At 44.8% G+C, this 25,373-nt stretch overlaps 3 protein-coding genes across 4 annotated transcripts; 2 read left to right on the top strand and 1 right to left on the bottom strand.

Moving 5' to 3' along the window:
- Positions 1 to 488: 488 nt before the first annotated feature.
- On the top strand, positions 489 to 8,314 carry alg1 (ALG1 chitobiosyldiphosphodolichol beta-mannosyltransferase). Its single transcript, XM_085156967.1, has 13 exons — positions 489 to 819; positions 3,013 to 3,090; positions 3,177 to 3,280; positions 3,551 to 3,699; positions 3,853 to 3,942; positions 4,364 to 4,477; positions 4,663 to 4,769; positions 6,298 to 6,336; positions 6,420 to 6,479; positions 6,578 to 6,688; positions 6,776 to 6,890; positions 7,096 to 7,171; positions 7,763 to 8,314. The coding sequence occupies exons 1-13, from the start codon at positions 528 to 530 to the stop codon at positions 7,895 to 7,897; spliced, it is 1,470 nt and encodes a 489-aa protein (XP_085013093.1). The 5' UTR covers positions 489 to 527; the 3' UTR covers positions 7,898 to 8,314.
- On the bottom strand, positions 6,774 to 11,537 carry eef2kmt (eukaryotic elongation factor 2 lysine methyltransferase). The gene is made up of 8 exons (XM_085156968.1): positions 11,361 to 11,537; positions 10,556 to 10,618; positions 10,404 to 10,484; positions 10,186 to 10,287; positions 9,879 to 10,012; positions 9,561 to 9,805; positions 9,283 to 9,432; positions 6,774 to 8,423 (listed from the first exon to the last, which is right to left on the bottom strand). The coding sequence occupies exons 1-8, from the start codon at positions 11,502 to 11,504 to the stop codon at positions 8,323 to 8,325; spliced, it is 1,020 nt and encodes a 339-aa protein (XP_085013094.1). The 5' UTR covers positions 11,505 to 11,537; the 3' UTR covers positions 6,774 to 8,322.
- Positions 11,538 to 12,483: 946 nt separating this feature from the next.
- On the top strand, positions 12,484 to 25,118 carry pigq (phosphatidylinositol glycan anchor biosynthesis, class Q). 2 transcript variants are annotated; one of them, XM_085156966.1, is made up of 14 exons: positions 12,484 to 12,552; positions 14,458 to 14,648; positions 14,834 to 15,020; positions 15,350 to 15,522; positions 15,657 to 15,853; positions 16,696 to 16,827; positions 16,934 to 17,054; positions 17,740 to 17,866; positions 17,983 to 18,136; positions 20,969 to 21,080; positions 21,989 to 22,069; positions 22,349 to 22,463; positions 22,547 to 22,608; positions 23,565 to 25,118. In XM_085156966.1, the coding sequence occupies exons 2-14, from the start codon at positions 14,496 to 14,498 to the stop codon at positions 23,715 to 23,717; spliced, it is 1,767 nt and encodes a 588-aa protein (XP_085013092.1). In that variant the 5' UTR covers positions 12,484 to 12,552; positions 14,458 to 14,495; the 3' UTR covers positions 23,718 to 25,118. The 2 variants fall into 2 exon arrangements, with proteins under 2 accessions (XP_085013092.1, XP_085013091.1); XM_085156965.1 differs by lacking the exon at positions 12,484 to 12,552 and adding an exon at positions 13,277 to 13,410 and having other exon boundaries at positions 23,565 to 25,117.
- Positions 25,119 to 25,373: the final 255 nt, after the last annotated feature.

The following is a 25,373-nucleotide window of genomic DNA, read 5'->3' as shown; positions in this document are numbered from 1 at the left end:
CTGTATTTCGTTACACTGTATTTATACATGCGTAATGACAGTAAAGTATAATCCTGAATCCTATTTTGATTCTGACGTGTATATATTATATCCTTCTGTTTCTAAATGAAGAATAGAACCGAAAATATCCTAAAGGGAGACTGGTTAATACAAAGTAGATTTTCACATTTGAAAACCACAAAACTTCAGAACAAATGTTTAGTTGTGTAAATATATTCACAAAAATCTGCTCAGGCAAACTTTTTATTCTTTGTTCCAAAATGTTTGTGAAAAGATGTTTCTGAGATTTTTCTTTTTAAAAAAAAAAAAATGTAAATGTGCTACCAAAGCCCTACTTTTTAATTTTTTCTTTGTGGATTTTTTAATAGAATCATTTGATAACAATAGAAGTTAACGCACGCTTTGACGGCTGAGACTGAAAGTTCCTGGTTTGCACTTGAACGCGTCACGATATGATGCGCGGTTCCTTTAAACATCAAGCCCCGCCCATTTGTGATGAGCCGCGTCATCACAAATCTCAAACAAACATGGCGCCGCGCTGCTCCTGCCCGGCTCTGCTGGCAGTTTCCCTGATGGTTTTGGCGCTTTTAGCGGGACTTTTTGCGCCACACTCGGCTGTGAGTTGGCCCGCGGTGTCTCTGGCGGTCGCTGCCGCGCTGCTGCCGCTGTGGGGCCGCAGCCTACGGCGGCGGGACGACGGGACCTCCCGGCGGGTCTGCGTGCTGGTGCTGGGGGACATCGGGCGCAGTCCTCGGATGCAGTATCACGCTTTATCCCTGAGTAAACACGGGTACCATGTGACCTTCGTGGGGTTTTCAGGTGAGACTGAAGCTTCCTGTGACACATTCATTCACCTGTTTCCCACCTGCCGCTGAGATCAAACAGTCAGCTTCTTTCACTTCTCGTACCGACATGTTCAGGTAGGTACCGATTCCAGCGTATCCTCGTACCAGTATGAGGACAGAGAGACAGTGGGGAGGTGGGTTTAAGGTGGAGGTGAGACTACATCAGGGCCCTGAGCCCACTCTGGTCAGCAGACAGATGGACAGTCAAGTCAGTCAATCTCAGAGTCAGAGAGGCTGAGGTGTGCAGAGGAGGGAGGGTAGATATATTGGATGTACACAGGAGGAGAAGAGGACGACCTCTGAGGATATTTAATGATGTAGTGAAGGAGGGCTGGAGTGACAGAGGAGGTCCATACCTCACCTAATGTTTGGAGGTTTGGGGGAAACAAACACGAAGCATCTACATCCTATTGGAGCTGTTGAAGCTGTATAGTGAGGTGGTTCACTGTGCAAGTTTATTTTAAACAGCATTTGTTCCTGAAACATGTGCTGCAACTTCTACACCTCCATCAATACTGCAGCGCTCTGCCTGTAGGCTTTATAAGGAGTGGTATTTTAAAGAAGCAGTGTTTACATGTTGTTACTCATAAACGTTCCAAATCAAAAATCTAAAGAAAAGAATATTTGATCCAAATATAAAACTGGTGCTTTCAGCAGGTTGAGATAAATCAAACTTTAGATAAAGAAAAAGACGTGACTGTAAAGTATATGCAGAAAAAAGGAGAATGCAAAATGACCACAGACAGAAAACACCTCAAAGCAGGTCGCTGTAAGTGATCCGAGATGGAGCCGATCCTCTTTGTAAGGGTGGTGTTTTAAAGAAGTAATATCATGTACTCTTCTAAAATTACTAAACTCGGTGCAGCACCTCCAGGTTAATTGAGCCGAGTTAATTTCAGCTGTGCGTTATAAACATGATCTGATAGTAGGGCTGCCACAAGCGATTATTTTGATAGTCAACTAGTCACCGATTATTTTTGTGATTAGTCGACTAATCAGATCATCATCCATTGGACATAAAACTACAGCTTATTGCACCAGCAGCATCTGCTCTTATATAACTATCATTAGCTTACAGCTTTAAGTGTTTAAGGTATGTGCTAACTAAAAATAAAGACAAGATGATAGTTTATTACATTTTAATGAAATTTACAGATTGTTTCGGTGAAGTTTAATAAACTCCTTGCTATCTAAAATATAACAGGACACCGGAGTAAATTCTCCAGCATCTCACACTTCTGATAATCAGCTGTCTGCTTGATGTTTATTCAGCTGTGTAAAAACTATAACTTTAATCTCAGCCAAACCGATTTACTCAGGAACAAATAAAATACTAAAAAAAGCCAAACAATAACATTTTAAGTTATCTAAGTGACTTATATATCATGTTTAACCTGAGTAGCGAAAGACGGCGGTGGGTTTGAAAACGATTTGCCGGGAGTCCGGTGTTCTCACGGCTCTAGTGAGCCTAGCCCGCGGCTAGCTATCGAGCCTAGCCCCCGGCTAGCTATCGAGCCTAGCCCCCGGCTAGCTATCGAGCTAGTGGCTAACAGACGTCTCCGAAAACGTCGGAGCACTTTTGAAAATATGTGGTGTCTTGATAAACTGAGCACATATTTGAGGTTTACACAGCTACATTCTCGCCTGAAAATATGTTAAACGTTTATTTTGTGACCCAGAAAGAATAATAAGAGTAATATTAAAACTAACTAGCTGCCGCCATTGTTGGAAACTGAGCTGGGACACAGTTTCTTCTTCTTCGGGGTTTAACGGCAGCTGGCGTTCTTGTACATGCAGTGCTGCCATCTTCTGTTTCAGTCTGTTATTACACTCTTAAATCCTACTACTTATTCCTGCGTCTTTTGTGATCTTACAAAGCTTCAAACGACACGTCGACTATTAAATCAGTCGTCGACGATTTTGATAGTCGACGTAATCGTGACTAGTCGACTAATCGTGGCAGGCCTATCTGATAGAAAATAAATACCTTTTGTTTCTACAGCACTGAAAACCAAAAGAGTTTCAGACGAACAGTCGGTCAGTCTGAGAAACAAAAAATTAAATGTGAGCTTTGGACTAAAAACAATCAGGAAGTTGTTTCATCGAGCCTGAAAAATTCCCGTGTCGTCTGTGAAGGTGAAGAATTTGTGCTGTGATTGTTTTTCAGAAACCAAACCTCATCAAGACGTGCTGAGCGAGGAGAAAATCACCATAGTGCCCATCGCAGAGGTGAAAGGTGTCCGAGGTACGTTTACATCTGCGCTTAAAAAACAAACAGGATGTGATTTTTTTTTTACGGTTTGTTTTTTAATGAACCCGTTTCCTTTGCAGTCGGACGGAAAGTGGTCTCGTATGTGACGAAGGTGATGGTTCAGTCCCTGCAGCTGCTCCGTGTCCTGCTGACGATGGAGCTGCAGGCGCATGTTCTGATGCAGGTGTGTCACCTGTGTGACTCTCAGAGGGGAACAATAACTCACGTACAGACGTAAACATCACACTGGTTCATCCATTTGTCTTTTTTATTTGTTTAAATTAAGACAAAAATCCTCATTTTGACTCAAAAACTTTTATTTTGAGAGTTAAATGAACTCTAGAGGAAAATCCTCATGAAAGAGTCCAAAGCAGGCACGATAAAGAACTCTGTTATAAATACTTTGCTCGCAGACGTCACTCTGTTAACATCAACGACTGCCTTTGTTTCCCAGAATCCTCCTGGGCTGCCCAGCATCGCAGTGACCTGGTTCGTGTGTTTGCTGCGTGGCAGCAGATTCATCGTCGACTGGCACAACTACGGCTACACCATCATGGCGCTGAGCCACGGCCCGGCGCATCCCACGGTCCGACTGGCCAAGTGGTGAGTACCGCTGAGAGGCTGAAGGTGGCGCTCTGCGGGCTTTTAGGTGTCCTGATCCTCAGGACTGTGATAAAAATACTTAATGTTAAATCCTGATCCGAGGTGTTTCTGTCTCTGTCGTCTCTGACGGGCGCTTTCATTCTCGTCGTTCAGGTACGAGCGCTTCTTCGGCCCTCTGGCGTCTCACAACTTGTGCGTCACCAACGCCATGAAGGACGACTTGCAGAAAAACTGGGGCATCAAGTATGACTTCCTCTTTCTATTATCTGGGTGCTTTTCATTCACTGACGAATGCTCGTGGCAGAAAGTCTGAGAGATGTTTGAAATTTAAGATTCTCACAACACACCAATAAAAACACGCAGACGTGTCACTTTACAGTAAAGTTGATGAAGAAAAGACAGAGACTGAAACAAAGGTCAGATGTCTCACTAGCGGCCTCTGGAGGCCGTGATGTTTATGACACCTGAGGAGACGCCGCTCCAGGTCTCGGCTCTGCTGTGGGCGGTCCTGTGATCCGTCCTCTGTGAGGCTCCTGATGTTCACGTTTGTGTTTCACTGCAGGGCCGAGTTTTTAACGCAGTTAATAAAACCAGTAAACTAACCGCAGAGACTCTGTTCTCACTCTGGATCGCAGCGCGACATTTTACTGTTTGACGTTTGCAGGGCGACGACTCTGTACGACCGGCCGGCCTCCATCTTCAGAGAGACTCCGCTGAAGCTGCAGCACGAGCTCTTCGTGAGGCTCGCCGCCGTTTATCCTCAGTTCAGACACGCGGGGTGAGTGATGACGCCGTCGGGGGGCAGTTCCTGTGAAACACTGATGATCGCCCACAAAACAGGAAGTTTGTGTAATGTGTGCAATCGTAGAGCTGCAGAGTTTTACTGTCGGCGTTTCCTCAGTTGTTCAGTTTATTGTTATAGAGAAAAACACATCAGCCCTGTGTGCTCACCTGCTCTCTCAGGTCTGAGGCGGAGACGACCATCTTCTCAGTTCGTGACCCCGCTGACGGCACTGTGACCCCGAGGGCGGAGCGACCAGCGCTGCTGCTCAGCAGCACCAGCTGGACAGGTCGGAGGAAGAGACGCTTCCCCTGATTTAAGAACGAAAACCACGGCGAGCTCTCGGTGTTTTCTGATTGGAAACCGATTTTTTGTTTTGCGTTTTCTGTTCGAACATTTCCGCTGAAGTCGTTCGTCTCAGGAGTTCAAAAATTCTTTTGTTTTTAATTTCATAAGCTTTTACTTTCCTTCAGCGGCTCACACACAGACAGCTTCACTGCAGGGTTTTTACTCATATTTCAATGATCAGGAAGAAACAGAAACAAAACAGAAGTTACTGCTTGGAGGTCGTGACCTCCGCTTCAGCGGCGTCCTCGGCCCGTTCAGGGTTTACAGGAAAGGATTTTGGGAGCGACGGTTTAGCTTTAAGTCCTGCTGTGAATCTCGGGGTAAAGAGGTCGTGATCTCAGTGCGAAAATAAAGGTAATAAATAGGGGTGCAACGATACACAAAATTCACGGTTCGGTTCGATATTTTTTCGATACAAAAACAATGTTCATGCCTTTTTAATTTGTCATTTATTAAAATTATAAATATATATTTTAACTCAAAGGTACAGTTTTTAAATTTAATGTTGCTGAAACAACAAAATAAAATAATAAATCTATCTGATGGAGAAATCCCTCATCTTTGGAAAAGAGAGTTTATTACAGAGAAATGTCTCTTTCCAAAATAAAAGCTCTACTATACGCTTCTTCTGGGCTATATTCTCAGCAGCATATTAAACATATCAGGTCCCCATAAGGAGAATCATGTGCTAACGGCTGTCTAAATGACTCGGCTAAAGTTTGTAGCTGCTTGTTGTTTTTGTCTGCTTCCACTTGTCTTTGCACTAGGATGATGTCGGAGTAAATGTGCTGTCATATTCGTTGTGTTCCCACTAGTGCTGTCAGCGTTAATCTGAAATGACGTTAACGCCACAACACGGCAAATCTCCGTTAACGAGCTACCGCGGATCGCCCCGTGCGTGGGGCTGGACGACCAACACGTTAACGAGCTAACTGCGCTAACACACTAGTTCCCACCAATGTAATTGAGCATTGCGTGGCACATCCAACATACTGTTTTACTTTAGTCCATGACGCGCTTACCTTCAGGGTCATACGTCACATGAAGACCAAAATAGTTCCAAAGGCCAGATCTGAATGAGGGTTGGGGAGGTTCAATTTGCCATGTTGCAACGAGAGCTTAGCTTCTTAACTGTTCGATACATATGCGTACCGAACCAAAAGTACTGTATCGAACGGTTCAATATTGATACGAGTATCGTTGCAACTCTAGTAATAACAATAAATCCTGCTGTCAAAGCTGTCAAAGTTTTTTCGTGGAAAAGGGGAATTAAACTCCCGGCGTTCCTCATCATCGACGTAAACATGGGGAATGTCGGGATGCTCGAGGACGCTCACTGAAGGTTTCTGGCTGCAGCTTCTATTGTAAACAGAAAGTAAAATTTTCCAAATTCAGCCAGTTTCACTTTATTTTGCACCTCGTGTTTCATCTCAGCTGCAAACTCTGATTCAGGACATTTTTCTCTGCAGAGGACGAAGATTTCTCCATCCTGCTGACGGCCCTCGAAGGTGCGACCTGCTGTTCCACAAACGAACGTTTAAATAATCCGTGAAACGTGTTTCCTCACCTGTCGCCTGTTTGTTCCCACCAGAGTACGAAGGTTTCATTAAGGGCGGAGCTTCCTTACCACCTTTGCTCTGCGTGATCACAGGTAGTCCAGCTCGCTTGCAGATTAGACCTCCAGTAATTTTGGGTTTTCCTTTATTCAGAACATGTTTCCACTTTGTGTGTTTTTGTGCGTTTGTGCAGGTAAGGGTCCTCAGAAGGAACACTACATGAAGCTCATCGACTCCCTGCACCTGGAGCACGTGGAGATCTGCACCCCCTGGCTGGAGGCAGAAGATTACCCTCTGCTTTTAGGTATTTTAGTATTTATTTAGTCTCACTGGTGTTTGCGCACAAAGGTTCCTGCAGGTCGTTGCAGGAGTTTCCTTCTGTGTCGTCCAGGCTCAGCAGACCTCGGTGTTTGTCTCCACAAGTCGTCCAGCGGTCTGGATCTGCCCATGAAGGTGGTGGACATGTTCGGCTGCTGCCTCCCCGTCTGCGCCGTCCACTTCAACTGGTGAGCCGACCTCTTAACCCTGCATTCTTTCTAGTGGCCAGGAGGGGGCGACTGCGCTGGTTGCAAAGTAAAATGCTCATCAGTGACCTCTGTAAATACTTCCCTCTCTGTGTTGATCCACCTATTTAAACTGGAGCTGAGAATGTGCTTCCAGTAAGCTCATGAACGTGAATTAAATCTGACTCGGATGTATTTTTATTCCCAGCTTGGATGAGCTGGTGAAGCACGAGGAGAACGGGCTGATCTTCAAAGACTCTGCAGAGCTCGCCGAGCAGCTGAAGGTGAGAGATGCCTGTGAACCAGTCACATGATCAGGAGAAAGGTTCGGGCAGACCCTGATATGGACGCTAATATCTACCAACATTTATTCTTCTCTGAAAATACCGTACAACACGATTCAAGCATAGACTGTATATAAAAGATGGTTTTGTGGGTTCTGAGTGAAGTGGCCACATCTGTGATGAGAGGGTGACACGGGCGGCTGTAGCAGCGCCTCAGCTAACTGAAGTCCCTGAACTGGACCTCTGGACCGTGTTTGTGCTGTTGGAGCTTTTTTAATAACATCATGTGACCAAAAACATGGCTGCTGTGAGGTGACTGTACTAACAGACTGTCCAAGAAGACGGAGCCACAGTTTTGGGGGTGAAATTCTAGGATTTTAATTGGATGTTACAGATAAACAGTTAATAGCTAATTATTTATATAGCATGGTAGCTAGCTAGCATTAGCTGATACCTTAGCTTCTCTTCTATTCTCAAAAAAACAAACAAGGCGATCGACACGAGTCTCTGATTAGGAGTCGCCACCTTTCAGAAATTGAACTTTCTCTCTTTTGACTTCTTTCAAATAATGCTGAACGTTTATGATTCCAGACTCTCCTGTCAGACTTTCCCAGTTCAGACGGCAAACTGGGAACCTTCAGGAGGAACCTCCGCTCCAGCAGGGGGCAGTGCTGGGATGACAACTGGGACCAGAATGTCCTGCCTCTAATCACTGCTCCGAGATAACCTTGGCTCTATTTAGAGAGCGAGACAGCGCTGCTGTTTTATAACCATTTCTTTTATTCATGAAAGTCTCGCTTTGTAAGCCCTACTGGGCACGTGCAGTAGACATCACCATGGAAACAAGCCTTTTTTTCCTTTTGTGCCTGGTGAGCACTTCATGGAATAAAGTAGGCTCAGCCTTTGAGTCCAGTATCCAGTGAGGATGATATGAGCACCAGTTACAGCAGAGTGAGAGCGTAAAGGACCAAAACTGTTTGTTTTCTGATAAATTTAAAATTTAAATGGATCAGTGGCTGAAAAGACGACGTCTTCTGAGGTCTTTTTTTATTCCTGCCGTTTTTCTTTCTTCACTTGAATGTATAAAGGAAGTTGTCATGACGATGAAGATGTACATTTGTAAATAAAATCTTTATCATGCTCCCCTCGTGTCACCTGCTCAGTTTGATGAGCTCTATAGTCGACCGTCTGTTATAAGGAAACACACGGCTGACGGGTGCTGGGATCACTTCATGGCCGACTCCTCCAGTTTCTGCCAAAACAAACAAACAATGACTTCGTTCAAACCAAAGTGCTGCACTGAGAACATCCTGATCTCTATAAAATCATCTTCATAATTCCCCAAGCACGCCTCAAAAACTATTATTATTTATTCCCACTGCAACCAGGAAGTATCCAGGATCAAATCTGGCCAGATTTCTCTCTGCAGTCTCGTTTTGTCGACACTGGAACGTCTGAGTGTTTACTGTGAGCTGTCTCCAGGTCCTTTTTGCTTCATCATAATAATAATAATAATAAATTTTATTTATGAGCGCCTTTCAAGTCATCCAAGGACACTTTACAATAGGATAAAACACTTAGTAAAACAATGGCAAACAGCAGATTCACAGTGAATATGCAGATTTGAACAGATGAGTTTTGAGTTGGGATTTAAACTGAGAACCAATGTTTCTTATTTCTGGGGGCAGAGCAGCTGAAAGCTCTGCTTCCCATGGTGGTGAGGCGGAAGGAAGGTACAGCAAGCTGGATAGAAGAAGAAGAACGAAGTGAGCGGGCAGAACTGGTGGTGGTTAACAGGTCAGAAAGGTCATTCTGAATTTCATAAATTGTGGACACTGTGCACAGCTGGTTAAAGAACTACTTACTACAGCAAACCACAGTATTTTCACAGTGTTATATGTTTACTGTTCACTTCAGGCAGGAAACGCGTTTTTGTGCGCGAGGCTGATGAAACTCAGACTCGAGCATGAGGTCGATCACGTGACGTTAGCATGAGCCAAAGAGGCACAGCAGAACGTCAGGTTTAAGTAAACCAGACTCTGATCAGGTTTAAGTCTGAATTAATCTGAACCATCTTCACCACAGCCTCCTCCTCCTCAGCGCCGTCTTACCAAGCTGCTGTTTAAAGCCGCCGTACGTCTCCAGGTTCCTTATCGTGGAGCAGATGAAGACCTGCGGGAGAACCTCGGCAGACGAACGCCTCAGGACGATGGACAGCAGCTTCGCCAGACTTCCTGCGATGTCGGGGTCGTACACCACGTCTGCACCACGACAAACAACACGAATCTGCTTTAGCTACAAATCTGAGAAAGATTATCAAGAGCTCCACAAAATCCAGAACAGACTGAGGTGTGTGAATGTGTGTCCTCGCCACCTCCAAAAATCTGACCTGCGGCGATGATGACATCAGCTCCGATCTCCCTCAGCGCTTCCTCTGAGATCGCCGTCCAGTCCAGCTTCTCCACGCTGACCGCTGGGGTCGTCTGCTCGCTCAGCCCGTTCAGCCGGACGTTGTCTCTGAGTTTCTGCAGCACCGTGGAGTGACAGTCGCTGAAGATGAATCGCTTCGGGCTGCACGACCGACAGACGGCGATACCCGTCAACCCCGCGCCGCTGCCCAGCTCCAGCACCGTCCTGAAGGAGGAGGAGCAAATGTAAAAGCTGCAGAAGCTCCACCTGCAGGGCGACGACCCGCAGATCCGCTTACCTGCCTGCAAAGACCTGCTGATTCTCCAGAGCCCACTCCGCCAGGTAAAGAGCCGCCTCCCACGTCACCAGCCCGGTGGTCCCCTCTGAGATCAGAGCAATGTTCTCCATCAAGCTCACAGCGCCACCAGCAGGCTGCAGGACACAAACATCGCTGCACTTCAAATTAAGACTCCTGCAAGCAACAGCTGGCAAAAGTAGGGCCGGACGATTCAGACCAAAAATCAGATCTTGATATTTTTATGACACAAAACAAATTATTTGCTATAATGATAACAGTGACACTGAGGGTTTTCTGTGTGCGGTACCAGCAGGTAGCTCTTGTAGCACTCCGTGGTCTCCTCAGCACCCACCACCTCAGCCAGAGCATCATACAGCTCATCCAGAGGTTCACAGCCTGAAGCTTCCAGCTGTGGAGGAAGGAACCAGGAAGCACACAGCCAGGTTTGACTCTGATCGAGTATTTCAACATCTTTCTGCCCAGAGAAAAAAGCTCAACTAATAATCTGAGGTAACCTCTCCTCACCCGTCTGATGAGCTGGGAGAGAAACAGCCTCCTGTATCTGACTGAAGGTGGAAACTTCCGGCTCAGGGGATGAAGGCACGTCTGTAAAAACACGTGACTGTTCATTACACTGAAGCTGTTTTATGATTGCAGCACGATGGAGGAACACTCACCTGTTTCAGCACCTGAGACACGAGCTCTGATGAGCCGCTGCTCTGAAGGTCTTTTTCTACAAACTGTAAGCAGATAAAAAGTTAAACCTCTGTAAAAGTCACGTTTAATTCAAGTCATTCACATTGCGCCAAATCACAACACTCGCCTCAAGGCGCTTAGATTGTAAGGTAGACCCACCATAACCCCAACAATCGTAGCACTGAGCGACAGAGGAAATGAAAACATGTCCTTTAAGAGCAGCGGTCTCCAACCTTTTTTGCCTCACGGACCAGTTTATGCCCGACAATATTTTCATGGACCGGCCTTTAAGGTGTCGCGGATAAATACGACAAAATAAAACTAGTACCGGTACCGAAAAAAAGAAGATTTATTCATAACACACGTGAAAAGACCCAGGAAAACCGAGTAAACGATAAAAACGATAACAAAATAACGCTGAAAACCGATAAAAACCCTGAAAACTATACATTTCACACCTGAGCCTCAACTCTCGCGGCCCGGTACCAAACGACTCACGGACCGGTACCGGTCCGAGGCCCGGGGGTTGGGGACCGCTGCTTTAAGAGGAAGAAATCTCCGGCAGAAGCAGGCTCAGAGAGCCCGTGGCCAATTTGAAAACATAAAAACAAATTAAAAGAAAGAATAAAGATTATCTTCATGAACTGAGACCAAAATTATTCCGGGAGGTCCTTTGACTGATTACAAGCATTGCTTTACTCATGTTTCACAGGCAGAGGCTGCCGGACAGCTTTGGTGCTAAAATGCGGAGATTTCTGAATGAAGTTCGGTCAGACTCGTACTCACAGTCCAGGGAAACGAAGGGAGCCGAGTCATAGCGAAAAACGACACCTGGAACTCCCTTAAAACCTCTTTAACTGACCCCTGAACCGAGGACCGCTCTGAAAGCGCCATCTTACACGTGTATTTGTTTACTTCCTGTTTACCCATAATCCTGCGCGACCGTCTCTCGCCAGAGCCTCTGGGTAGTGGAGTTTATCTGTAGGTTTGAGCATAGGCTGCCTTTTTTAAAGCTACAGACAGCTAAGTGCATGTGTTTAATACATACATACAGTCTTCTTTTTAATGATTATATATTTTATTAGTGGACATTTATTATTTAAATGTGATGTTTTGTATTAATTAGAACTTAACGTCATTTTGAACCAGAGTTCTGGGCTTTCCTGAACCTTTTTATACAGTTTCTGTTGCTCTCTGTGTGTTTTCCTTTTAGTTTGGAGGGTCTTCAGACATCAGCTGCTGGAGAGTTCTGATTATGGTCTCATCATATTTTATCTAAAAGGTTCAGGATTCAAGTCCAACAAATATGTTTTTCTACTTCTAAGGTCAAAATTAAAAGTTGCCACTCCTGTGGCTCTCCTCTGTATCATGAGATCAAACCTCCAGATGACCCACTTCTCCAGCAGGTGGTCTTATGCTTTAAAGATCTTCTGTGTAAGTTTTCTGAATTAAAATCGTGTATACTTTTGTTTTAAGGAGGTTTTGTCTGTTTCGTTCGTGTGCATGTTTTGTAACCTCAGAGTAAATTTCTGATCCATCAGAGCTGCTGGAGAGCTCGGCTGCTTCTGTCTGTCAGTGGATTTAAACACCGAGGCTCAAGGTTCAAGTCCAGCTGCAGTTTTTATTGAATTTTATACCTGAATCCAGCAGCGTGTTGAAACCTTCCCTTTATGCCAGCTTCAGCAGCTCGGTGAGATGAATAAAAGGTTACTGTGGTATAAATCAAAGGGCTGAGCCACACTCGTGTTCATTTAGGAACCTGTGATATCTGCTGATATCTGTGAAGCTTCAGTCAGATCTGCTGCTGTGGCCTTGAATCCTGCCCGCTCACAAACGTCGCTTCGTCCAGAAGGTTTCTGATATTTCTTTTTCCTCGCGCTCTTTTCTTGCCGTGTCACTGCAGCCGGAGATAAAATCTCTTCAGTTGGACCAACTGTGCATTCAGCAGCAGCAGCTCCAGCACACTGAGCATTTACTGGTGAGTATGAGCTGATTATTGTAAAACATCAGTTTGATCATTTCACTTGGTTTTCTTAACAGAAAAGAAGAACCTAAGACAAACTAACGATTTTGATTATTTGTGGATTTTTTTAATCTCAATGTTGGCTCCATAAAGTTTTTGGTCCAGCTAAATTATAAATGTTGTTATAATATTATAATATCTTATTATTATTTAAAAAGGACCGCATGAAGACAATGAATATAGAATGTTTTTCATAGAGGAAATAACCGTATAAATTAATTAAAAAGGATTAGCAGAAACACAGTCCTTTATAATGCCAACACAAATGACTGTTGTCAAAATCAGAGGAGTGTCTTGTGGCCAATGCTGAACGTGGTAAAATTCAATTTTAAAGCAAACGTAATAAATTCAGTGTAAACTGGAATTATGAGTAAGGAGAACTACATGTTGACTTTAACTGCTTATTTTATTGTTCTGTGATGTTTTGGTTTGAAACGTTTCCCCTTAAGGATCAATACCTTCATTCAGACATTACAATTCAGAAAATCCTGATCAAACTATTAGCATAACAAGAAAACAACAAGGAATGTAAACTAATATAGTGACTTTTCAAAATAACATTATTAATATTCTCTATTGAAAGAGTTCCCTTTCAAATAAAAAAAAACTTTGGTAAAAAAACAAATATATGTGAGACTTTTAATTCTTTCAAAAACTGAAATCTAATCGCAGTAAGAGGAACACAGCACAGTCATTAACGCGTGTTTCTCTCCGGAGCGTTTTATCGCACGGACTGTCAACAACGAAGATGGCGCCGACGGTTTGCACGTAGCTGCAGAGGGAAGGTGAACTCTTGTTGTCGTGTTAAACAAGGTAAAAGTTGCATTTTTAACACTCATGTCTCGTCTCCGCAGTGATGTTAGACACTTTGATCTTTCCGTTGTTTGTTCGAGCTTCAGTTCATTGATTTTAAAACACTTTTAACGAAAAATAATGAAAAATGCGAAGAACTTTGAGGTGGTTGTCAGGTGGGGGACGTAATAAACCAGCAGGTTGGGGTGTCACTCTTCTCTTTGACGTGTTGGGTAATTTCTTTATGTTCCCGCGGTTACTCTGTAATAACACTGCAGATAAAACTGCAGCTGACCGGCTTCGTGGTCTCGGAAATCAATGTCATCCCTGCCCCGGGGCTTCGTGTTGTGCTCCAATCGGGTTTCTGATTGAAGGGCAAAAAATGAGGACAGCCGTCTCTAACCTTGTTACATTCTGTTGCCGAACAAAAAATGGAAAATTGAGTGGTTTTCCTGCCGTAGCACTTAAATGGAAACGCGGGGATATTTTCATTAATAAGGACTTCTTTGTCCCCTCGGCGGGTATTTCGTACCTGGTTACTGTTACTCTTGTGTGTATATATACACACACATGCAGTCTGTTTCGTACACATGGATTAGACCTGTTCCTAAATGAGGAGAAGTATTCCGTGAACGTGTCCCACTGAAAACAGGTCCAGGCTTAATCCATGTCTGGGAAACTGAGCCTTGAAGCCATGCTGGGTTTCATGTCAGGAAAGCACCAGTAGAATAGAGGTTAGAGAGAAGAGGCTTTAAAACCTTTTTAAGACACTGGCTGAAATTTTTTTAAGGCTTTTCCTCAACGCTTTACTTTTACCGCCATCTTTGCTGTTGTAAAATGTTCACATACATTTTATTTCAGGATTCTTTGATTTCCAAGTTTGACTTTTGTGGCAGTGAGTTTTCCAGGGTTAGACGAGTGTCTCAAACCAAGGTGTGGACACCAATGAGGGACCTGCACGCGCTAATCAGCACGCGTATCTGTGATGAAGGATTTCTCCGTCAGGGCGGTGACTGTAAGCTTGTAACTGAAGTTAAAGTTTACTTCTGCTTGTTTTATTTCCCTCAGATCATCAGAGCTGCTGGACTCTGAGCCACAGTGCAGTCATGGTGCTGAAGATTTTCTTCCCACAGTGCTGTAACCGGGCGGAGAGCGGGCTGCTGGTGGGCCGCTGGATCTCTGGTCATGACTCAGCCGTGGTGCTGGCGGTCATTCACTACCCCTTCATCCCCGGGCAGGTCAAACACTACATCCAGCAGGTTGGTGATTATAAAGGAGCTGAGTCTTTGTAGAGCACAAGTTGTCCAACAGGTGTCACCTTTGACTTTTGAATTAAACACAATGCAGAGGAAAACTTTTAGTCAGGTTGCAGATGATCAGATTGATCCATTCAGCGACGTGACCAGACGTCAGTCCCTCAGCCGTCCTCTGTTTCGTCTCTAAGATGCAGGCCCAGAGCGGCGTGGAGCTGACGGTACTCGGCTCCTGGAGTTTGCCTAAAGAGGGTCAGGAGAGCATGGAGAGCTTCCTCAGGGACCTCAGCACCATCTTCCCCCAGCAGCGCTGGCTCCAGGTCAGTCGCCAAATGGGAAAGATGGGCTTCATCTGTGAGGTCGTCAACCGGAACCAAAGTAAGATCCTGAGACTGGAATCTGCTTCCTCCTTGGCTTTTCTTTTCCATACTTTGTTTTTTATTCTGGACTGTGCTAGAGTAGCTTTGCATGATTCTCAGCTCAACATAATCCTCATTTATCTTAAACAGGGCATCGGTGCAGCCTAGCAGTTGCTGCTTTAGCTCCTCCCCTTCTTTTAAGCCTGCTGACCCTGAAATGATAGTTCTCCTTTTTCACAGCTGCCTTTCATTTTTTTATCTGACAGTTTGTTTCTGTTTTTAAATGTCCAATAAAATGTCCTTCGTTTAATTTGAAAGTTTCTCTGCTCTGATTTAAATAACTTTCAGATGGGCAAGAAACTCAGCAGGAAGCAAAAAAGCAAATTGATGATGATGATGATGAGGAGGAGAAGGTGATCTTTGTCCACTATGAGCAGAGGAAGGTGATGCTGTCGCAGCTCCACCCCACTGAGAGTGGAGATCCCGACCTCAACACCGAGCCGCCGTCTGAGCTGAAACAGGTAGAGAGGAGAAAAAACTGTGACGTCTCCGAGCTGGTGCGAAGCTCTCAAATCAGCTCCTCCCCCAACATGCGTCCAATCCCTGACGTGGGCAGCTGGTGATCTCTCACATGCTCCTCCTCTTCCTGTTGCAGGTGTTCCAGACGGTAGCGCGCAGCCAGCCTCTGTTCTTCCTGGATCGCTACGACGACGGGCCGCTGAAGTCGACGCACTGGCAGTCTGAAGGCCGGGAGGCCAGCATCATCGTGGAGCTGCTCAAACAGGCCTCAGTGCCGCTGTGCGTGCTCGTCAGCTGGCTGCTCGCCTTGTGGACGTGGCTCTGCAGCATCCGGTAAGAGGAAGACAGCTACAGCTGAGAGATCATTTTATATACTGATCAATGCGCTGGTTGCTTTATCGCTGGTTGTCCTCCCCCGGCTGGAAACGGCACAAAACATCCAGTTAATTCATGATGAATAAACCACAAACTATGATCCTGCCGTGCCTTCTTTCACCGTTTGAGTTTCTGCACGAGAAGATTCTTGTTCAGTGTTTTTAACACTTTGCGTGTTTTAATTTCAGTGAGTTTATTCATTTTAAAAAATGAAATAAAAAACACTCATTTCAAGCAATCTGCTCAAGTCCTGTTTGTGCAAAAGACTAAAATCCTCTAAAAAAATCAAAGCACGGATTAAGTTCGAGGTAGTTACACTTTATTAAATCTCAGCGTTTGGGTGTTTTTAATCTGTTAATAAAGACTGATAGAAAAGCTTAAAAAGCTGTATAGTAGATAGATGCACAGCCTCCCTCTCCGCCTCCTCTAACACTTCTGTGAGGAGCTTTAAGATCCTTCCAAGCTAGCAGAGAAGGATAACTTATCAAGCAGCTTCTGGCTCTGCTGCAGGACCTCACCCACTTTGATATGCCCGAAATGCCTCAGCTTTGAGGCAGGAGGCATCGAGTCAGCTGCACAACCCCAGCTGGAGGTGCAGCATCATTACGCTCATTTCTGCTGGTGGTATCCTCAGACTCACTCTGTTGGTCTCATTTGCATTACTCCACTGACTTGGAGTAATGCAAAGCTGGATAAAAATAATTTTTTGAATTGAAAAGCGACGTACTTTTGCTGCTTCCTTCTTTGTTTTGCTCGACCGCGGCTGTAAAGCTCTAAGCTGTCTCTTCTGTTTCATGCAGGATCTTCAGTCTTTACCCGCTGCGCTTCCTGTCCAGTAAACTGTCCACATGTGTCCAGATCAGCTACAGGACCGAACACACGAGGACGCTGAGCTCGCCCAAACCAGCCGTCGAGCATAAGCAGTTCATGAGGTGGGCGTCCGGTGAAGAAATGGAGCTTCACCTGGTTTGTACTGAAACTGTTGCTGAAACCGAGCCGACTGTAACGCCGCATCTCCGCTTTGGTGTCTGTCGGCAGGAAAGGCAACATCCTGGTGTCGTTCCTGGTGGACGTGGGGCTCGGCGTCCTGCTCATGTCGTGGCTCTACAGAGACGACCACATCGCCACGCTGGCTAACATGCTGATGCCTGCAGCTGATGTAAGTTATTGCTCTGTGGAGGGACCAAACTTCAGGAGCCGAATGAAGGTCCCTGATTCGCAGACTGGTCTTTGTTTTACAGGTTCATGGTCGTGTCTTTGATGTAGAATCGCCATCATGACATATGAGCTTGGTTTTGTTTTTGCAGTTCACTTTTGGAAAAAGCAGCTCTGCATGATCCATGTGTACCTCACACTGGCCTTCATGCAGCCCTCCTGTCTCACACAAGCTGTTTGAGTTCGTGTCTCTTTAAAACACCAACTTTATTTTGATTGGCCGACTTCCAGAATCCTGCTGAGGGGCACAGCCCAATGACCTGTGCTGCCAGCAAGAGACGATCGAAGGAGCAAAATCAGACATTACTGCTGCTTCATCCAGGAGATGAGAAGCAGTTTCGAGGATGCTGCGCGCCAGAAAAACGTGAAAAAGTTTAGCTTTAATAACTTTATAGAAACTCCAGGTTTGAAAACAAAAACATCTCTTGATAAGTGAACAAATGATGCTCAGATTGGATCATGTTGTGGAAACAGCCTGAAGGTACAAAAACTCTTCATGTTATAAACTTAGAGACTTCAGCGCCCTGCGCTGCGCCGACACGCCTCATTAAGTCGCTAATAACCGTCTGGATTTGGCGTAATTTCAGCTTCTGTTCTTCTGTCATTAAACTCCTGCGGTTCCTCCTCAGCATGTGGCTAAAGAGCTGGAGCAGCTGCTGCAGTGGCTGATGGGAGCTCCAGCCGGGCTGAAGATGAACCGGGCCCTGGACCAGGTTCTGGGCCGCTTCTTCCTGTACCACATACACCTGTGGATCAGTGAGTGTCGGGTTTTCTGCAGCGTTGAGATTTCCTTTAATTTAAATCTTTTTCACGCTAAAGTGACACAGACGCTTGTGCCGACTCTCACTGTGATACTTGGTCTCTCCATCCAGGCTACATCCACCTCCTGTCTCCATTCATCGAGGGGATCCTGTGGTACGGAGGTCTGTCGGCCTGCCTCGGCCTGACCTTTGCCCTCTCGCTGCTGTCAGACATGGTGGCCCTGCTCACCTTCCACATCTACTGCTTCTACGTCTACGGAGCCAGGTATGTCTCAGAAACGCCCAGCGTTTACTCCGCTATGAAGCAAAGCTCATTCTGATCGGTAAAGGCAACAAGGCCATGAGGCCGACAGATGTGCGCAGCATCTGTGTGAAGGTGAAGCTGCTGATTTCTTCAAGCTGTGAGGAGAGAATGAGGTTGTGGGTGGAAACGAGTGTCAGGGTTAGAGAGCGAGGATGGTGAGGAAGTGAAACTGATGCTCCTGGTGTTAATGGGAGGAAGCCCTGGGACAGACGCAGGACTCTCCGGAGAGATTAGTCTTCTCTGCTGGGTTTGAGGACGAGTGGACCTGGATGAGACTGTTTAGGACTTGTTTTAGTTTTCATCTCACCACATTATTAAATAAGCACGCGGCAAAGCTTTGTGAGAGGAGGTACTTCTGATAACCTGCAGGGGGCAGTGCTTTCAAATCTTTTCCTTCCTCTGTGCATCCAGAAAAAACTGAGAATGTTCTAGAAACTAGAATTTATTAATAATGAAATAATCGCCTTTATGACTGGACTGAGGTGATGGAGGCCAAATTGGTGGGTTTTAAGATCATATTTGGGACGTTTGCTGAAAGCAGTTCATTCAAACAGAAACGATTTAAAATACACATAAAAACTTTTACACAGGCGGTAAATTTACTATAAAATAGCTTTTGGACAATAGTGAAAACTGGAAGATGAAGATGAAGATGAGAGCATCATAATTCATTTCTGCAGCCACTCACAAAAGAACCAAATCTGACTTGCAGGATGTTTTGTTTGACGTCACGGTTACATAACAGGGTTGGACATTTGGAAGCTGGTGCACGCTCTGCTCTGCAGGCCTGTTTGCTTTAGATGTTCACACTGTGCTGCTGAACAGAGTCATTGTTGACTGTGAGAAGATGGTGAAGATCCAGAGGAGGGTCCAAAGCACGAGAGAGAGACGAAGGTGAAACGTGACCCTTCAGAACGAATGTGCCATCAGAAATGGTCTCAAGAAGCCATTGCCAAGGAAAACTGTGAGGAAAGGCTGAAAATCTAAACGGGGCATCAGTGATGGACATGTGGCTGCAGGTGAACCAGCGGTGTCGACGATTATGAACTGACAGTGACCAACACACCTGTGGGACACCGTCAGTCGTGGATCCGCCTCCTCAGAGCCGGAGCTCAGATTTACCGAAGCAGCCTGAGATCATCCTGATGGAGAACAGAACGAGAGGCAGAAACATCCAAAGAGCTTTGAACGTCCTCCACGAAGGCTGGAGAATTATTCCTGAAGATACTCCTCAGAGTTCAGGCTGTGATGAAGATTAAAGGTGGTCATAATAATAAATATTAATTATTCTGTTTAATTTTCTACTGGATTTCTTTGCGTTTGCACACGTTTCAGGTCATCCCTGCAACTGTTTCACATTTTACTAACAAATATAAAGAAATGAGGGTGCCTTAAGATGTTTGCACAACACTTTGATGCAAAATATTCTAATATAATCAATTAATTGGTTTTCAGATGAATTTATTGTCTTTGAACAAAGTACGATGAAAGGAAGCGAGAATAAGGAATACAAATGTATTAAAATATGAATATATAAATATATATAGAGCAGAGAAGAACAAAGGAAAGTTAAATGAATTATCAGGGACGAGTTGGTGGTTCTGTTGGTTCTTATCAGGCAGCGGTGCCGCCAAATGTCCTCCAGGATGGGTGGTGGGAACCTGGTGATGGTTTCTGTGGTGCTGATGGAGCAGCAGTGGGAGGACGGGCTGATTTGTTTGAGAACCCTGAAGAAGTAGAGCCTCTGCTGGGCCTTCTTCATGCGTGTGGGTGCTGAGGGCCCCTTCCATGCAGGATCACGCATGGATCAGATTTGGGGCATTTTTACTTTCATGATGAGTTTTTTGCTTCTGGAAGATTTTAGGGTCAAGTTAAATTCGAGGCACCACGCTGGCAGCCTTTCTTTAGCACTTCTTACCATTTAAGTGACAGCATGCTTGCATCCCTGTGACAGCACACTGCAGGTGAACCGATGACTCTGTCAGGCTGCTGCTGTCAAACTCACACTAAGCAAACATCTGGTTTGGGGATGACTCATGTTTACAATATTTTGTGCACAAGTGTGTAAAACTGAAACTTGTGCAGCAGGAAATGTTGCTGCCTTCAGTAGGTTAGTCAGTAACTGCAGAGCATCACAGGACTGATGAGCATTTCTTCTTCATCTTTAACCTGAAGACGTGTTCAGCTGCAGAAACAACATCGCTGCTAAATCCTGTTTGAGGATTCAAAGATGAGCTCGATGACATTTAAATCTTCATTTTCTTAAATCTGGGTTCTGTCAGCTCTCAGGTCCACTCGCCTGTTAGTGTGCCGTGTGGTGTGACGGGAGTCTGAGTGCTGTCGTGAAGATTGACTAAATTATGTATTTGCTCTAAAGATAGCAGTGCCTCGCCCCGTGGTGCTCAGTAAATTACCCATTTTGCTCCTCACATATTTCTGCTCCGCCGGCTCTTCGCTTCGAGAGCTTTTTGTCTGAGTTTTTTCTCTTATTATTAAATCTGCGCCCGGGTCTAAAAATATCTCCTGCCGTGAACACAGCTCGGCTCTGCAGAGGATAAAAGCCGAAGAAGCTTCGCTGTGCTTCAAACGGAAAGCTTCTGTCTCTCTTAGTCATTATCAGACAGACTGAGTGTGTCATTAACGACTATTACAGCTCGTCGTGCTTTTTCTGTGACTACACTTGGAATGATTTGTCATAAAGCTGGTGGTTTACCAGCTGAACAGGCCTCTGCAGAGCTGTCAGATATCTACCTGTTCCTTTAAGCAGTCACTCATCACCTGTTTGTCTGTCAGGCTGTACTGTCTGAAGATCTATGGGCTCTCGTCGCTCTGGAGGCTCTTCAGAGGGAAGAAGTGGAACGTCCTGCGGCAGAGAGTGGACTCCTGCTCCTACGACGTGGACCAGGTAACCCACAAACACCTGTGAGAATAAACAGGTAGAGATCCATGAATTCAACATCTAGAGTCTCTACAAATGTAGATAAGAGTCAAATCTTATTTAAAAACTGCTTAAAAAATGGTACATTTATCCCAAAATGAGGATTCGGAAGCTTTTTTCCTCACTACATGTATATCTGAGCACCACTGATATCAGTTTGATTTATACAGCTCCGTTTCACAACAACACTTTAGAAGATAAAGAACCTTAAATATCGGTGAGAAGACGCCGTCAATCAGACGATCCCCTGTGAGAGGCTCTTGGCGAGGGTGGGGAGGAAAAACTCCCTTTTAACAGGAAGAACCTCCAGCAGAACCAGGATCAGGGAGGCAAAGAAATCAAAGAAAGATGTTTGTTACGCGTCGAGAACGGTGAATGCATCGTCCTCCACTCAGCTTTAGGAGCTGCAAATGAGCTCTGCAGCATGATTGGCTCATATGGTTCCAGGCTCAGCTGCTGATTGGCTCTTTCATAGAGTTCTACTGAGCAGTCTGTAAATGTTGTGTCTTTGGGAGCATCACATCTGGGTTTCTTGCATTTATTCCTGGTTTTGCCTGTTCTGTGCTCGACTCTGGTGTAAAATGTTCTGAATAAACAAACGTAATTTGATTTATTTGGTTTATTAATTCATTTCCTGCTGTGAGGAGGAGACACGCCCCCTTTTAGAGGGACGTTTGTCAGCGATTGGATGCTGAGACTGATCTGAAACCTCATCACAGGAGCTTTAATACCAAGATTTTTACATTTATTTAAAAAATGAATTATCACGAGGAAGAGGAGGCATCGAGAGCCTCAGACTCTCACCAGAATCTTCATCAATTCTTAGAGATGCAGAGAATTTTCTCTGAGTGTTGTTGTGTTTGTGCTTCTTCCAGCTCTTCATCGGGACGCTGCTCTTCACCATCCTGCTGTTCCTGCTGCCCACCACCGCCCTCTACTACCTGGTCTTCACTCTGGTACGCCTTCACTTCTCCTACCGCCTACTGGTGTTGGCCAGAGGGGCCGATGGCGCGATATGGCAGCCTCGCCTTTTTGTTTCAGCTTCCTGTGAAATGAAAGTGTGATGCTCACCTGTGAACTGGGAACGCATCCAAAATATTAATTACCAGATGAAAGTCGTCCTTTTCATCCAGTCTGATGAGTCCGTGCTCAGATTTTACCCCCCTCCCCAAAACAAAAAAACCTGCAGTAGGGTGCGTTTGTTTTTAACTCCCGGGTCTCGTTGTGTCGTGCAGCTCCGGCTCGTGGTGGTGCTGTTCCAGGGCGTCCTCCACCTCAGCGTGGACTTCATCAACTCCTTCCCGCTGTTTGCCGTGGGCCTCCGCGTCTTCAGACCCTACAGACTGGCAGGTACGCTTTACTGAAACGCCTTTAAATAACTGCGTGGGGGAGGTGTGCAGGTTTTCATCGTGAGGCTTTGTGCACGTTTTCAGAAGGCGTAAAGTTCCAGGTGCTGTGTGAGGAGCCGGGCACCGCCCTTCACCTGCTGATGGAGGTAAGAGGTCACACAGGTCTTCGTTGTCTCACCACGCAGATTTAAACATGGAGGCACCTCATTGGCTGCTACAAGGAAGCCTCGTCGTGTTCGAATCATCACAGCTGGATGAAATTTACACGATTATCCAGCTGTTTGCTTGTTTTAAATGCTAAATACTTAGTTTGTTACATTTGATGCCAAAATATTTTTCTTGACTGCACAGAAACTTTATTATTGGTCACATTAAAAATTCACCCAAAGGCTCCAGCAGGACACAATCTGGTAAAACTTCAGGTAAACTACTGACTTCCTCTAAAAACAGGAAGAGGAAGACGGGCTATAAACACACATGACAGGTGAGAACAATCTGGGCGAGGCGGACGATCAGAAAAAAAAAGGAAGTAAAATTAACACAAGACACTGAAAGAAAAATGTAAAACAGGAAATAACCATAAGCCAGCAACACTGGAGAAAACTCTAACATGATGGAGCTGCAGAGGGAAACAGAAAAGGGTGGAGGCGGGACCTCGCTGGAGGGCGAGCAGCAGCAGAGCCGGACGGATGGTCCTGAGGAGACGTCTGACAGGTTTGGTGCAGGAACAGATGCTGAGGTCACAGCTGGTGGTTGAGGAACAGGAAAACTCAGACTTGGCACGCCGCTGTGATCCAGGAACTCAGGAGGGGAAATATCAGATGAAGCTCAATAAAAAAACAAAAGAACCAAAAACTTAAAGACTTCAACACTTAGTGAATAAAACTGACATTTAATGAGACGGTTTACGTGTTTTTATCTGCTGTAAAGTTTAACGTGGGACCGACTCACTGCTGACGCCTCTAGTGGACTTTATAGGAACTGCAGGTGTATTTGTTTTTTCTTATTTGTACCTTACTTCCTACTGCAGCTTGCTAATAATGTGTCATCAGTGTGTGCTCCTCCTGACAGTAAGCCATTATTTTGATGCTTTCTTCCTCAGATAAACCCTCTGAAGTGCAGCACTGTGGTGCAGCTGTACCGCACCCCGACATACAGCTGCTACCCCAGAGACTCGTGGGCCGCTCTGGTCAAGAAGCTGTTTGTCGGGGAGCTGATTTATCCCTGGAGACACAAAAGCACCAAGGTTGACTGAGGGAGAGGCAGAAACGCGATGGAGGAAGAGGAAAGACGAGGGAGCGGAGGAAAGGGAAGAGACTGAATAAATAAAGAGATGGAAACGGACAGGAAACGGACGGACGACCTTCGGGAGATGCTTTTATATTTGATGGAAAGAGCGTCACAGAGAACATCGCCTGAAGCTGCCGAGTCATCGCGTCTACAGCTTTCTGCTCAGCCTGAAAGTGGATGATGAATATTTGAGCTCACGCAGATACCAGAAACAGGACAACCAGCAAATAGCCACGTCCTGCTGGTGTTGGTTTAAGAGCTGTGGGCATAAAAACACAGAGGAAGCTCTTTCACTCTTTCAGAGTAAAATTCAACTAAACTGATCGTTCCTTTAACTTTACAGATTTACATTTTTATTTGTCGTTATAAAAGACTTTATGTTTAAGGAAGAACAACAAAACTGGACCAAAACGACTCCTGTACGAGCTGTGATCAACCATAAAAAGTAACAAACGCGTCTGATTCTCTGTTTGATTTTTATACAGTCATTTAAAATAAAGTACCCCCTCCAAACTGTAGAACCACTTTAGAAGCAACTAAACTTGAAGAAACTTAAATGAAAGGTGTTCTTTCATCAGTCTCACGTCACTGTGGAGGACTTTTGGACAGATGTGCGCCACAGCTGCTCTGGTTAATCCACCAGCAAGCACCAAGTCTTTAATCAAAGTCATGTTTTTAATGAGAAAATCTAAATATTGTTTTCTTGTGTTTATGGTGAGTGGTACATTTGTAAAGCACCTTAAAGGAGCTTTTTAAGAATGACCTGATCTTGTTGTTTTGTGTTAACGTGAGTAAAACTGTGGAGCCGTAAACTGTTCGCCTTCAGTGCCGACACACAAACTCGATCAAATGACTCTTTACATTAACCAACTGCACTGAATATGTGAATAGCTGGAATCTTTAATCCTTAACTAATTGTAACCAGAAATTATGCTTTTTTTAATTTTAATGTCTTTACATGTCTGTTTTTAACCTGAGAGAGATTTAGTCTAAATGAAATAATGAATGTTCTTCTTCCACTCACTGATTCTGCACGTCTGTTACAGTCGATCATTTTAAATGTAATGTGCCTGTTTTATTATGTCTGATCAAACCTTTTGACTAAATTCAGCTTTTCATTAAACGTTGGGGAAAATCCAGGATTCTGAGCACGTTCTTCCTCCTCTGGTGTTCATGCTGAGTCAGCTGGAACATCACAACATATTTTTATTGTTTTCAAACAATAAACAATGGAAAGTTTTAGAAATATAAGGTGACACAAATTATTATATCATTACATACAGTATATATGAGTGGCAACCAAACAGCAGAGAGACTTTATACTAATGAATGTTAATTCAGCTGACATAATGTGGCACGTACTGATGATGTCATCACTGCTGCTGTCTTTGTGCTTAAATACAAAAAAAAGACATTTCTCGTGACTGTTGAGGTAAAGAGAGTTTTTTTAAAATGTCATTTCCATTAAGACAATTATGCTGAAGTTTGACGTGGATACACACATGCTGGTTATTTTCTATCAGGTCCTCGGGGAAAACACCCTGTAAGTGACCGTAAGCTTTTCAGAATAAAAGCACAAACAAACAATTAAATAATGATGATGATGATGCTAATGATGATA

This window comes from Neolamprologus multifasciatus, chromosome 4 (genome assembly GCF_963576455.1).
Source record: "Neolamprologus multifasciatus chromosome 4, fNeoMul1.2, whole genome shotgun sequence".
Taxonomy (NCBI): domain Eukaryota; kingdom Metazoa; phylum Chordata; class Actinopteri; order Cichliformes; family Cichlidae; genus Neolamprologus; species Neolamprologus multifasciatus.
This window is presented reverse-complemented; position numbering and strand designations above follow the sequence as displayed.

Bases quoted from the DNA above. Each gene is read 5' to 3' on its own strand.
- alg1 (XM_085156967.1), top strand. From the start codon at position 528: ATGGCGCCGCGCTGCTCCTGCCCGGCTCTGCTGGCAGTTTCCCTGATG. The intron at 3,700-3,852 runs GTGAGTACCGCT...CTCGTCGTTCAG, and splicing joins ACGGTCCGACTGGCCAAGTG to GTACGAGCGCTTCTTCGGCC. The intron at 4,478-4,662 runs GTGAGTGATGAC...CTGCTCTCTCAG, and splicing joins CCTCAGTTCAGACACGCGGG to GTCTGAGGCGGAGACGACCA.
- eef2kmt (XM_085156968.1), bottom strand. From the start codon at position 11,504: ATGGGTAAACAGGAAGTAAACAAATACACGTGTAAGATGGCGCTTTCA. The intron at 10,485-10,555 runs GTGAGTGTTCCT...GTGTTTTTACAG, and splicing joins TGTCTCAGGTGCTGAAACAG to ACGTGCCTTCATCCCCTGAG. The intron at 10,288-10,403 runs GTGAGGAGAGGT...CTTCCTCCACAG, and splicing joins TCTCCCAGCTCATCAGACGG to CTGGAAGCTTCAGGCTGTGA.
- pigq (XM_085156966.1), top strand. From the start codon at position 14,496: ATGGTGCTGAAGATTTTCTTCCCACAGTGCTGTAACCGGGCGGAGAGC. The intron at 17,055-17,739 runs GTAAGTTATTGC...GTTCCTCCTCAG, and splicing joins TGCTGATGCCTGCAGCTGAT to CATGTGGCTAAAGAGCTGGA. The intron at 22,609-23,564 runs GTAAGAGGTCAC...TTTCTTCCTCAG, and splicing joins CCCTTCACCTGCTGATGGAG to ATAAACCCTCTGAAGTGCAG.